General features: G+C 43.6%; 1 protein-coding gene across 4 annotated transcripts in view; it reads left to right on the plus strand.

Moving 5' to 3' along the window:
• TTC7B (tetratricopeptide repeat domain 7B) overlaps positions 1 to 14,562 on the plus strand; it is a 278,705-nt gene that overhangs the window by 70,171 nt on the left and 193,972 nt on the right. For all 4 annotated transcript variants that reach the window (XM_055288412.2, XM_055288413.2, XM_055288414.2 and 1 more), the window contains one exon: positions 552 to 682. In XM_055288412.2, coding sequence (XP_055144387.1) covers positions 552 to 682 — 131 coding nt within the window. The remainder of the gene's footprint in view (positions 1 to 551; positions 683 to 14,562) is intronic.

Consider the following 14,562-nt stretch of genomic DNA (forward strand, 5'->3'; position numbering starts at 1 on the left):
AATAGAAACTCTCAGCAAAATTGGTGTAGAAGGCACCTTCTTCAACCTGGTAAAGGGCGTCTAAGAAAAACTTATAATCTCAAACTTAATGCTTTCTGACTGAATGCTTTCTCCCTAAGATCAGGAATAAGATAGGAATATTTATTCTCACCACTTCTTCTTCTTTTTTTGTGGGGCGGGGGAGACAGGGTCTCCATCTGTTGCCCAGGCTGGAGTGCAGTGGTGCAGTCATGGCTCACTGCAGTCTCAAACTCCTGGGCTCAAGTGATCCTCCCACCTCAGCCTCCCAAGTAGCTGGGATCACAGGTAGGTGCCACCACAGCTGGCGGTTGCTGTCACCCCTTCTATTCAGCATACTACTGGAGATTCCTGCCAGTGCAATAAGGCAATCAATAGAAATAAAAAGCATCTAGATTGAAAAGGAGGAAGTAAACTGTCTATTTGCAAACATGATATTCTACAGCCATCTTCTGGCCCTCTATAGCAATATTTAAAAATGAAGCCTTATGAAAAAAAATTCACTCAGTTTTTGTGTCTGATATTTTTTTAAGGACTTTGTTTGGAGAAGCTGCCTATTTCTTCTTCTACCAGTAATCTCCATGTGGACCGGGAACAGGATGTCATCACCTGTTATGAGAAAGCAGGGGACATCGCACTCCTGTATCTCCAAGAGATAGAAAGGGTAAGTGAGGACCATGTGTTTGTTCCTGATAACTTTTTCCCTCAAATCAGATAGTGGACAACTGTGATTAATCTCTAGGAAGCTTTCAACTTGTCTGTCTCTGTGTGCAAAGCTTTACTTGTACTCCTTAAAGCTAAGGAGAGGGTAGTAGTGATTGCTGTACCTTATGAAAAATAGATGGTTGGGCCAGCATGGTGGCTCACACCTGTAATCCTAGTACTTCAGGCGGCTGAGGCAGGTGGATCTTCTGAGGTCAGGAGTTTGAGACCAGCCTGGCCAACATGGTGAAACCCCATCTCTACTTAAAATACAAAAATTAGCTGGGCATGATGGCAGGCATCTATAATCTCAGCTACTTGGGAGGTTGAGGCAGGAGAATTGCTTGAACCCAGGAGATGGAGGTTGCAGTGAGCCAAGATTGTACCACTTCACTGTAGCCTGGGCCATTGAGCAAAACTCCATCTCACAAAAGAAAGAAAGAAAGAAAGAAAGAAAGAGAGAGAGAGAGAGAGAGAGAGAGAGAAAGAAAGAAAGAAAGAAAGAAAGAAAGAAAGAAGGAAAGAAAGAAAGAAAGAAAGAAGGAAAGAAGAAAGAAAGAAAGAAAGAAAAATAGATGGTTCAGTGTTTGTGAAGCATTTTAGCATCCTCTGAGCAGAAATGACAGTGTGCATCTGTTCATACCTTCAACACCCTGAAGCTGGCCAGCCACCCCTGTTTTCCTAATAAAATGGGTTGAGCTTCATTTGTACTTGCATGGACTCTGTGCCAAGACCTGTTCATCCGGGGTTTGGGAGGCCTTACCTTGACGGATGTGGCAAAGGTCTGCTGGGGACGTGGACCGAAGTGGACTGAGCTGAGTACATCGGGTATCCCCAGAGACCATCAGGGATGGTCTGCTCTCAGCTGTCAGTGCTTCGCCTGTGGTGTGGGTGATGGAAACAAGCAGCTGACAAGAGGGCCTCTGAGCAGAGAATGAGTGAGCTCGGGGTTCTGAGCTCGCAGCGTCAGACAGAGGAGGTTGGAGGCTGGAGGCTGGAGGCTGGATGGGGCCAGGGAGGTGGAGGCAACGTGCCTGTTTCAGATTCTCATCTTTGGGTTCTCTCTTTACTAAGTTTCTTCACCTCTCAGCCTCGATTTTTCCATCCGTAAAAAGAACATAATCATAGTTCCTACTTCATGAAGCTTTTGTGAGGATTACATAAGGTCTTGTGAATAAAGGCACTTAGCCCAGATTCGTGAACATATTGGATTCTTGGTAAATGTCACTTATTTTTATTAATAACAATAGCTCCTAGCAGTTGCTGTTGCTGGCAGTGTTTCCTGGAGTTCTCACCAAGGACACTGCTATTGACCCCTTCAGATCCAGAGATGTACCCTACAAGAGTGTTCGAAATGATTAGAAATCCTGTGAGACTTTGAAAATGATCGGAGGTCTTGTTTTCCAGCAATTTTCTGGGCTCCTTGTTTTTATAAGGATTAAGATAGAGAGAGACTGCCAAAGTCTCCCTAGCTTTTGTTACTTTATAAATGAACAGACAGGAAGTAACTTTTTTTCATAAATCATGTTGTCGTGTGTTGGTGCCTATGATGTGCATCAGAATTGCCTTTTTAGGAGGCAGGGAGATTAGAGTGAGAATCACAGCAGGAGAGGTGGAGAAAGTGATGGGAATAACATTTGACCTGGCCTCGACCAGAATGGATTATAAGCCATGGTTTAAGATATCTGGGAATTCAGGAAGATACATGTCTGTCTTGCCAGAATTATGTTCTATCAGAAGGTTGCTATGAGAAGAGAATTTGTTGTTGTTATTCAGAATTTACGATATGATCTTTAAAGGAATGATCATCCAGTCTCCTTTAAAAACTCCCATTATTTCCTCTGTCTGCCTCCTTGATGGCCTGTGCTTGGCAGTGGAGAAGTCTGCTTATCCCGAGTTGTTCCCGCTGACTACGCAGCCCTGGCCACTTAGGGCCCTATCTTGCTGCTTACCCTCCACTGTTGTCCAGCCCTGTCACTTTGGAGCCATCTTCTCCCGGCTGGGAGGAAGGAGGCTCATCTGTTACGTGTGTCTGTAGTGATGTAGGAATTGGTAGATCTGAATACACTTCTGTTATGTTCACTCACAACACCCCATTCAGTGCTGGGTTCTTCAGCAGGACCATCAAGGAGACTTGTATAGTCGTAGGATTTAAAAGAAATCCTTTTCTTTGATTTTGGGGAAATGGTGATAATAGGATGTTGGATTTCGAGAAGAAACTTGAGGTCTAGAAAGGGAGAGCCCAGGCACACACAGAAAGTTAGGCCAAAACTAGTTTTAGAACTCAACTCACATGACACCTAGCTTAGTGCTGGCTCACTTCACTCTCCCAGGCTGCTGCAAACAAAGAAAAAGCATGACATTTCTCCACACTCTTACTTAAAGAAAGTGCTCAATAAGGCTGGGTGTGATGGCTCATGCCTGTAATCCCAGCACTTTGAGAGGCCGAGACAGGAGGATCACCTGAGGCCAGTTTAAGATCAGCCTGGTCAACATAGTGAGACCTTGTCTCTACAAAAAAAGAAAGGAAGAGAGAAAGAGAGAAAGAAAGGAGGGAAGGAGAGAGAAAGAGAAAGAAAGGATGGAGGGAGACAGGGAGGGAAGGAGAGAGATAAAGAAAGGAAAAGAAAGAAGAAAGAAACGAAAAGAAAAGAAATTAGCTAGGCATGGTGGCACGTGCCTGTAGTCCCAGCTACTTGGGAGGCTGAGGTGGGAGGATTGCTTGAGCCCAGAAGTTCGAGGTTGCAGTGAGCTATGACTGTACCACTGCACTTAAAAATAAAAAAGTCAATAAATATGTTTTATTTGACCAACTAAGCTTTAGCTTTTGGTAGCATTTGGGAAGCAGCTTCTTTAGCCTAAGGTTAAATTTCAGTGTAGGTACATGATTTTCAAATTTCTGGCTCTGATTTTTCAGCATGAGTTTTCTTTTTTGGAAAACCAGTTTGGACCTCCCCAGATTTCAGCGAGCTGAGATATTAGCAATGAGAGAGATTGAATGAACCCAACATCTGTTTTGACTGTAGTGAGTACTCAAGAAATTAGCTGTTGATTAAGCAGAAGGCTAGCGGAGAGAATAACCCTCCTTAGGTGACCAATGGGCTTGGTGGAAGTTTGCAGGCTTTTATGTGGCAAGATACTGTGTGCTATGTGAGAGATACTTGATTGGCCTTTTTCTTTTTTTAAATGTTGAACTTAATTGGCTTAATTTTGAACTCAATAAGAATTATGTTGGATTGAAAACAGAAAAGGAGTTGGAATCTGATCAAAGCCTTGAGTAAGCCAAGGCAAATAGGGCTTTGTTTTGGGATCAGCCCTGCCAGGTAGGAAATCACACATGCTGTTCCTGTTTGCTCCGCTGGGCAGAGGTGGCCTCTCCATGGTGCCCTGTCACTTCCCCGCCATCCTGTAGTGAAGAAACTTCTGCTCGCTGGGGACTGTGGGCATTTTATTTATTAGTGCTGGCGTTTAACTTTATTCACCAGCAAGAGTAAAATTTGGGGAGGATTTTTGGAGACAGTTGGGAGTGTCGTGACCAGTGACTTTTCATAATTGTGCTTCTGAGGGAGTGCCGTTCTCTGAGTTTCTCTGGTAGTGGGGATGTTCAGTGATGTTCTGGGATGTTCTGAGTTATTGGTTTCCTGAAGGGCAGTGACACTTCAGAACGAGGACTGACCTGGCTTCCCCTCGAGGCAGCTGACAGGAGCTGCGGGAGGCTGCAGAGCACTGCGGGGGAGTGACTACCAGTGTTGGGACCCTGGCCTTGCCCCCTTTAGCTGTGGGACTTTGGGCAGGTTGCTCAGCCTCTCTGTATCTCAGGATCCTCGTCTGTAAAACCGCAGTCCTAGTGCCATGAGGCTGCTGTGAGGTGAGGTGGGTTAACTTATGTGCCTCCTGGCACATTGTCAGCGTGCAGTAAATGTCAGCTCTCTTGCCCTTATCTGTTCCTGTGTCACCTGGCTGTGGAATCTTTCCTAACCTTGGACAATTTCAGATATTCAGGTTAAAATCTGGAATATTATAAACATACTGTTTCATTAAAAATGTTAAAGAGGCCGGGTGTGGTGGCTCACACCTGTAATCCCAGCACTTTGGGAGGATGAGGTGGGCGGATCACCTGAGGTCAGGAGTCGAGACCAGCCTGGCCAACATGGTGAAACCCCGTCTCCACTGAAAATACAAAAATTAGCCAGGTGTGGTGGCAGGAGCCTGTAATACCAGCTACTCAGGAGACTGAGGCAGGAGAATCGCATGAACCCGGGAGGTGGACGTTGCAGTGAGCCGAGATCGCACCACTGCACTCTAGCCTGGGCAACAGAGTGAGACTCCATCTCAAAAAAAGAGAAAAAAAAAAGTCAAAGAATTTCAGGGGAATGTTTATGCAGTAACTTTTTCGGGAGAATTTGCTTTTCCCTTTCTTGTGCTGAAGCCAGTGGAACAACGTTTTGCCTGGTGTCCCCGTGTCTGGACTTCTCTCTTCACTCCTGGTCATTCAACCTTGGTTTGTTTCTGTGTGCTTCAAGGGCGGGGCTCATTCTGCCTGACTTGCCTGGTTTTCTGGGGCGAGAGAAGTGGCCCTTGCTGAGAGCAGCAGCATGTGCCAGGCAGTACCTAGGAGCTTTCCAGGTGTTCCTCTGCCCTCTAGTTCCAGACGCAGAGGCGGGGCCAAGAAAATGGGAATAAATGAAAGCTGTGTGCATCAAATATTTGTTTAATGTTGTCCTTGTTATATCAGAGTCACAGGGACACCTACGAATAGTCTCTGATAGTTTGTTTTCTGAAGTGGAATAACAGATAAACTACCCCTAAAATTGAGCATATAAAATAATTTAACCAAATAAATTACATTAGAGCAGATAGAATTAGAAATGGCATAGGATGGCCTTGATTAGTTTATCTTCAGATGATGGCATTGTGCCAACAGTAAATAAAGTTATCTGCCCTCAAGGAGCTTCTAGTGGTGCAGTGATGGGAATAAAGATGACTTCACCCTTGGATATCATAATATGAGCCCTGCTGTTGGCAGATGAAATAATCCTGTCTCTGTCCTTTGCATGTATCAGCCAACCAGCTGGTTATGCCTCTCTTGAGCAGGAGTAGAGCCAGGGTGGAACTTGACCTTCTGCTGACAGTTCATTTCTCTACACCCTATTTTAGAAAAGAAGTTAATGCTAAGTTAGGGGTTACCCGTGACATTTTATTGGCTGTTTTAGTGCTAAAGTTTCTAGAAGAAACACCAGGTCCCCAAATATTACAGTGCCCCACCTAGACTTCGCGTGTTCATGAAGGGGCTGTTCACTGGCAGCCTGGCCATGCCTTGAGTGGATTATGTTCTCCCGGCAGGAGGGATTTGCAGTGATGTCGCTGAGGTGTTGGATTCCGAACTGGATTAGATGCAGGTTACTGCGGGTCTTAAACTGGAACCAGGTGTCCTAGGAAAAGCACTCAGTGCTGCAGCTGAGAAAGGTGGGGCTGTGGCTCTAGAGGGCCAGGTGATTTGTGCTTCTGACTTTAAAATGTGAGACAATAAAGAAAAGGCCAATTCCTCCTTTCCTTCCCGTTTCAGGCCTACCTTTTCACTCAGGCCAAAGCCAGAAGGGGACAGTTCATAGCTTGATGTAATATTTCCTTAAAGAGATGTCCAGAAACTGACTGGCTAGGCAGGTGCTTCTGCTCTAGGCACTTCTGACTTTGAGCCCTTTATCTGAGAGCCTGGAGTAGGAGGCTACAACACAGTGAAAACTGAGTTGGGAGAGTCTGGATACCAGGCAAGAGCAGTTGCTTATTTTAATTTTTGTATGTTTCCTGTCTGTGTTTTTTTGTTGTGTTTTGAGGCAGGGTTTCTCTCTGTCGCTCAGGCTGGAGTGCAGTGGTGCAATCTTGGCTCACTGCAGCTTCAACCTCGCAGGCCGAAGCGATCCTCTTACCTCAGCCTCCCAGGTAGCTGGGACCACAGGCACGTACCACCATGCCCAACTAATTTTTTTATTTTTGTAGAGACAAGGTCTCTCTGTGTTGCCCAGGCCGGTCTCACGTATGTGGCCTCTGCGATACGATGAACGTATTGTTGCATATAAGCTGTTGTAAATAATGCTTCCACGCCAACTTCCTTCAGGTTGCTTTTTCTCTTGCTTTACGTTATTTCCCAAGGACAAATTCTCAGAAGTGAGGATATTTTTACTATTCTTGTTACTATGTATTGTGTCCAGTTGCTTTCTACAAGTTATACTAACCTCTTTTTTTTTTTTTTTTTTTTTTGAGCCGGAGTTTCGCTCTTGTCTCCCAGACTTGAGTGCAATGGCGCAGCAGTCTTGGCACACTGCAACCTTCGCCTCCTGGGTTCAAGTGATTCTCCTGCCTAAGCCTCCCAAGTAGCTGGGATTACAGGTGCCTGCTACCACGCCTGGCTTATTCTTGTATTTTTAGTAGAGACAGGGTTTCATCATGTTGGCTAGGCTGGTCTTGAACTCCTGACCTCAGGTGATTCGAGAGCTTGGCCTCCGAAAGTGCTGGGATTATAGGCATAAGCCAACGCGCCCAGCCTCTACTAACTTCTTCTACCTATGGCTGTATGGGAGAGTAGTGGTTTCTTTGCAACCTTGACAGGGCTGCTATTGTTTAAAAGTTATTTTGCTGAAATTGCTAGATGAAAATGGTACCTTGCAAGTTTAGTTCACATTTTTTGGATTACCAGTGAGGTTGAAATTTTTTTAATACTAGTTATATTACTAGTAGTATATACTAGTTATATTTCTATTTTCTTTTCTCAAAAATAGCTTTACTGTTACCATACAATTTACCCATTTAAATCGTACAGTGATTTTTAACATATTTCCAGAGTTCAGTAACCATCACCAATATTTAATTCTAGATTTTCATCACCTCAGAAAGAAACCTTGCACTCAGCAGTCAATCCCCATTTTATGTCCAGCCTCCCCAGCCCTAGGCAACTATTAATCTGCTGTCTGTCTCTGTAGATTTGCATATTCTGGACATTTCATAGAAATAGAATCATACATCGGGTGCAGTGGCTCACGCCTGTAATCCCAGGACTTTGGGAGGCCGAGGCGGGTGGATCACAAAGTCAGGAGTTTGAGACCAGCCTGGCCAATATGGTGAAACCCTGTCTCTAATAAAAATACAAAAATTAGTCGGGCGTGGTGGTGTGTGCCTGTAGTCTCAGCTACTTGGGAGGCTGAGGCTGAGGCAGGAAAATTGCTTGAATCGGGAGGTGGAGGTTGCAGTGAGCTGAGATCGTGCCACTGCACTCCAGCCTGGGTGACAGAGCGAGACTCCATCTCAAAAGAAAAAAAAAAAAAAAGAAAAAAAAAGAAATAGAATCATACAGTATATGATCTTTTATGGCTGGCTTCTTTGGCATAGCATCATGTTCTGAAAATTCATTCATGTAGTAGCATGTATCAGTACTTTGTTTCTTTACATTGTTAAATAATTGTGCCATTGTGTGGATATGTGCTACATTTTATTTATCCATTCACCAATTGATATGCATTTGGGTTGCTTTTACTTTTGGCTATTGTGAATGATGCTGCTATAAATATTTGTATGCAGGTTCCTGTGTAGACATATGTTTTCAGTTTTCTTGAGTATATTTACCAGTGGAATTTCTGGGTCATGTGGTAACTTTAACCGTTTTTTGTCTGCATATCCTTTTTGTCTGATTTTTGGAAGTGTTGTTTTCCTTACAGTTTGAATAAACCATGTCATAAGTATGTTAACTCTGTATCATATTTGCTCTGAATATTTTCCTAACCAGTAATTTTCCATGTTTAAGTTGTCATAAATTTTGAATCTGTATATAGTTGAATCTGATTATCTTTTTAACTATATTTTATTTTACTGTTTTTAAAGCTTGAATGTTGGAATAAACCTCCCTAGGATTTGATGATTTTCAACCATTTTCCATATATATGTATGTATGTGTGTATATATGTATATATATATGTATGTATGTGTGTATATATATGTGTATATATGTATATATGTATGTATGTATATATATATATATATATATATATATACATACACATATATATACTTTTTTTTTTAAGAGACAGGGTCCTGCTCTGTTGCTCAGGCTGGAGTGTAGTGGCGTGATCATAGCTCGCTGCACCCTCAAACACCTGGGCTCAAGAGATCCTCCTGTCCCTCCTGCCCCAGCCTCCCAGTTAGCTGGGACTACAGCCGCATGCCACTGTGCCCGGCCTATTTTTAAATTTTTTGTAGAGACAGGTTGTCACTTTGTTGCCCAGGCTGGTCTTGAACTCCTGGCTTCAAGCGATCCTCCTTCCTTAGTCTCCCAAAGTACTGTGATTACATGCATGAGCCACCAAGCCTGGCCCCATTTCCCACCCACCGCCCCCCCCCCCCCCCCCTTTTTTTTTGAGATGGAGTTTCGCTCTGTTGCCGGGGCTGGAGTGCAGTGGAGTGATCTCGGCTCACGGCAACCCCTGCCTCCTGGGTTCAAGTGATTCTCCTGCCTCAGCCTCCTAAGTAAGTTGGGATTACAGGTGCCCACTACTACGCCCAGCTAATTTTTTGTATTTTTGGTAGAGACGGGGTTTCACCATGTTGGCCAGGCTGCTCTCGAAGTCCTGACCACGTGATTCACCCGCCTTGGCCTCCCAAAGTGCTATGATCACAGGCACCACGCCCGGCCTCCTCCCCTTTTTTTAAAAAACCAAAAAACAAAAAAAATTTTTCACTATGTACAAAGAAACCTTTAAAAACAAAAACAAATACACAAATATATTTTAATTTCCAAATACAGTTGGGGTTCATTTTGGTATATATATAGCTCTAAATTAATTTTTCTCAATTAAAATTAAAATTTCCCAAATTCCCAAATTTCAGTGCTACTTTAAGATGATCTTTCCTTTTCACATTTTCTGTCATATATTTTTAGTCATTCAGTAAAATTCTAGATACTACAGTAATTTCTGGCTTTTCAATTTTGTTGCACTAATCTGTGTTGTACCAACATGACACTGTTTAATAGGCACTTCTTTATGATAGGTTTTAACATTTAAATGATTAGTAACTACTCATTACTTTTATTTTTCAGATTATCCTTTGTTCTTGTCTCATTCTAATACTTTCAGATAAATTTCAGAATAATTTTGTTGAGTTCAAGAAAAATCCTTTTGGGATTTGGTTGAATTTTTAATTCCAAACATTAATTTGGAGAATTATATTTAGTCTCCTGTCATCTATAACCCTCTTCCTATTTTGTCAAGAGTTTTTGTTCTATATACTTTAGTAGGTTTTTTTAAAAAAATTATTTTTAAGAAGTGATGAAGTTTTGCTGTGTTGCCCAGGCTGGTCTTGAACTCCTGACCTCAAGCGATCCACCCACCTTGACCTTCCAAAGTGCTGAGATTACAGGCGTGAGCCACTGCACCTGGCCAGTAGGTGGTTTTATTCTCAGATCTTTTCTATTTTTATTGCTTTGTGAATAGGATCTTTTTTTTTTTTTCTTTTTTTTTTTTTTTTTTTGAGACAAGGTCTCACTCTTCACCCAGGCTGGTGTGCAGTGGTGTGATCATAGCTCACTGCAACCTCAAGCTCTTGGACTCAAGCAATCCTCCCGCCTCAGCCTCCCCAGTAGCTTGGACTACAGGTACACACCACCACACCTGGCTAATTTTTAACATTTTTGTAGAGACGAGGATCACACCATGTTGCCCAGACTGGTTTCAAACTCCTGGTCTCAAGCAATCCACCTTTCTTGGCCTCTCAAAGTGTTGGGATTACAGGCGTGAGCCACCGTGCCTGGCCTGGGTCATTTTTGAAATTATATTTTAACATATAAGTATGCCTGTGATGTTTTAATTCACTTGCACAGTCATGTATTGAGTGCCTTCTATGTTCTGGATACTGTTTGACTGCAGGGGCACTAGAATGGGTATGTCACAGAGCCTGCCCTTAAGTGGTTCACGCCTGTAATCCTAGCACTTGGGAGGCCAAGGCAGGTGGATCACCTGAGGTCAGGAGTTCAAGACTAGCCTGGCCAACATGGTGAAATCTCGTCTCTACTAAAAATATAAAAATTAGCTGGGCGTGGTGGCGCATGCCTGTAATCCCAGCTACTCGGGAGGCTGAGGCAGGAGAATCACTTGGACCCGGGAGGTGGAGGTTGCAGTGAGCCGAGATCATGCCACCATACTCTAGCCCGGGCGACAGAAACTCTGTCTCCAAAATAAATAAATAAATAAAATAAAAATTAAAAAAGAAGCTCATGAGGACACAAGTCCTTAGCCAGGAGGAGTGCTGTGGTGGGAACTCTCAGAGAACTCTGGCAGCTCCAGAAAAGGCCTTGGGCCAGTGTGGGAGTTCAGGGATGTCTCCTGGAAGAGATGACACCTGAGCAGCATCTTGAAGGCTGACAAGGATAGCAGTGTTGAGGATGGCAAGGATGGTGGTTATTGTCCATAATACTGAATTCTTCTATAGAAACAGAGTTGATGCTTTTCAAAGAATGATAGTGATCATAGCTCATTGCAGCCTATGGATCTATGCGGTGGAATGATTTTCGTCGTTGTTTCCTCCTTTCTTTTTTTTTTTTTTTTGGAGACAGAGCCTTGCTCTGTCACTCAGGCTGGTGTGCAGTGTACAATCTTGGCTCACTGCACTCTCTGCCTCCCAGATTCAAGCAATTCTCATGCCTCAGCCTACTGAGTAGCTGGGTCTACAGGCATGCGCCACCACACCTGGCTAAGTTTTTGTATTTTTAGTAGAGACGGGGTTTTGCCATGTTGGCCAGGCTGGTCTCGAACTCCTGAGCTCGAGCAATCCACCCACCTCAGCCTCCCATAGTGCTAGGATTACAAGCATGAGCCACCAAGCCTGGCCTGTTTCCTCCTTTCTAATATTTTCCATCTTATATCTCTCATGCCTTATTGCCATAATTTATAAAACAATGTTAAGAAATAAAGATTTTTATTTTGTTTCTATTTAAAGGTAACTCTTTAATATATCTCCATTAAGGATTATACTATTTGTACAATAATGTATAATGTTTGTTCATGCAGTTAATATAGCTCCATTAAGGATTATAATATTTGTATAATAATGTATAATATTTGCTCATGAAGTTTCTCATTTGCAATTCAAACCAACCTTGTGAGGTAGGTATCATTATCCCCATTATACAGATGAAGGCAGTGAAGTCAGAAGGTCTGTGAGGTCAGAGGTGTTGTCCTAAGTCCGCAAATGGTGGGTGAGCAGTGTCAGAACCAGACCTTGCGCCTCGGTCTTTTGACTAAAATCTTCGTCTCCTTCCCCCGTGCTTCCTCGGTCATTGGGTACTTGCTTCTGCCAGAGCCAGCTGCGCTTGTTAAGGATGCTTGTTGGCAGTCTCCTCACTGGAAGTGTTTATCCACAGAACAAGTGGTGGCTTCAGCACTGCCAAACAATGCTTCTGCCCAGGCCCATGTGTTGGAGGCTCTTTGTGAGGAAGGGATTAAGTTCAAGATGCTTAGACTTCAGGGTAAGCCCTGAGCTATGCTAGTCCATCCGAGGCTTCTCTTGCGTCTTTCCCATTCTTCCCATTTATAACCTTAAGCCACCTCCTGGCTGCCCTTGTGTTTTGGACTTTGCTCTGCAAGCAGACACAGATGAAGGGGAAGGAGCCGGGCTGTGGAGTCAGGGGGACCTGGGTTTCTGCACCAGCTCCACCGCTCTCAAGCCACATGATTCGGGCACCTCATTGGGCGGAGCAGTCTCCGCTTCCCCTCTGGTAAAGAGAGGACAATGGTGTGTATCTCGGTGGGTTTTTGTGGAGGAATACATGAGATAGCCATGTACCCACATGGTGCCTAAGACACAGTGGGTTACTTTCAGGTTGGCTTTTCTCTGCATTTATGATTGGCCTTGAAAGTTTATTCATTTACTATGTATATTGAATGCTTATCCTGTGCTAGACACTGCAGTAGACACTGGGTAAGTAAGATAGGCGTGGCCTCTGACTTTGTGGAATTTGTAGCACAGTGGAGAGAGACAGCCAGAAATCAAGTGAAGAAATAACAATGCCAAATGCAATGAAGGAATAGGAAAGGATGCTGTGGGCAGGCGAATGGGGCAGACTTCCTTTATGCTGATTGTTAGAAAAGGCCCTTCGGAGGAAGCAAGAAGCAGAAGCAAGCTGATATCTGAGAGATGAGAAAGGGGAAAAAGAGCCTAAGAGCAACATAATCCAGATTGGATTATGAAAAATTTTTCAGGAGCCAGGCGCAGTGGCTCATGCCTGTAATCCCAGCACTTTGGCAGGCAGTTGGATTGCTTGAGCTCAGGAGTTCAAGACCAGCCTGGGCAGCATGGTGAAACCTCAACTCTACAAAAAATACAAAAATTAGCCGAGTATGGTGGCACACACCTGTAGTCCCAGCTACTTGGGAGGCTGAGGTGGGAGGATCGTTTGAGCCTGGGAGTTTGAGGCTGCAGGAGCCATGTTCATGCCACTGCCCTCCAGCTTGGGTGACAGAAATTATTCAGGCTGCTTATAGAGAGTGAGGGAAATAGGGAGCAAGAGAGGACGTGGAGACTCCATTCAGGAGGCTGTTACAGAAATCTAACAGGAAGTCCTGGCAGCTCAGATGAGGTAATGGTAGTAGAAATGGATAGTCACAGACATAGATGAGAAATAATTAGGAGGGACAAACTTTCTAAAGTGTAACTTTGGTTACACTTTAGTTCCTTCTGTTAAATTTAACTAAATTAAATATAATGGTTTAAATTTAAAACTAGCATATATAACATGATCTCATTTTTTTTTTTGTAAAATGATTTTTATCTTTCTCTGCTTGATACATGTGTCCACAAAGATATCTGGATTGTCGTTCAATAAATGTTAACTGTGGTTATTTTTGTGTGATGGAATTGTGAGGTGATTTTTTTATTTTCTTTTTTGTGCTGTACTGAATTTTTTGCTTTAAAATAATCATGGCATGTCAAAATTAAAACTATGCTGGAAAGCAAATGAAGGATGATTTTTAAAAGTTTCCATGCTGGACCTCCAAGTGCAGCAGTTGGATTTGTGAGTCTAAAATTCACAGAGAAAGTCTTGACTACAGCTATAAACTTGGGCATTGGCAGCATACTGATGATTTTGAAGCTCTTAGGGATGGATGCGGTCATCTCAAGAGACCTAAGAGAGAAAAGAGTGTGGCTCCGATGGCGCCGTGTGCATCTCTGGCACTTGATGGATGAGTGGAGGAGGAGCCTGTAGTGGGTGGAAATGAGGTTCCCAGAGAGGAGGGACTCCTGGAGAGTTGGGGGTGCAGAGCTGAGGGCTAAGTTAGGACGGAGCTGGGCAATTTCTATAAGATGCTGGGATCCGATTCACATGCAAGGGTTGCCCACCTGGGTTTCATTCCTCAATGTCTTGTTTATCATGTATCTTCTACCTTTCTTTTCCCCAAAGCTTGCGGGTTAGGGAACTAGTAATTACTTCCACTCTGTTTGGAGACTAAGGTTTCAAGACCTCTAGGATGTTTGGGGTTTGGCAAACAACTGGGTCTTTTGAAGAGCTGCTGACTTTCAGCAAATGTGGACAGCATGTTTGGAGAACATTGGTTTTTACATGAGCCACAAGTAGGCTTTCCTCTGAGAAATGCTTTGACTTGTGAGTTTAAAGAGAGTAGTAGCAGGCCAGGTGCAGTGGCTCATGCTTGTAATCCCAGCACTTTGGGAGGCCGAGGCAGGCAGATCATGGGGTCAGGAGATCGAGACCACCCTGGCTAACATGGTGAAACCCCGTCTCTACTAAAAATACAAAAAAAAAAAAAAAAAAAAAAAGTAGCCGGGCGTGGTGGCAGGCACCTG

This window comes from Symphalangus syndactylus, chromosome 8 (genome assembly GCF_028878055.3).
Source record: "Symphalangus syndactylus isolate Jambi chromosome 8, NHGRI_mSymSyn1-v2.1_pri, whole genome shotgun sequence".
Lineage (NCBI taxonomy): Eukaryota > Metazoa > Chordata > Mammalia > Primates > Hylobatidae > Symphalangus > Symphalangus syndactylus.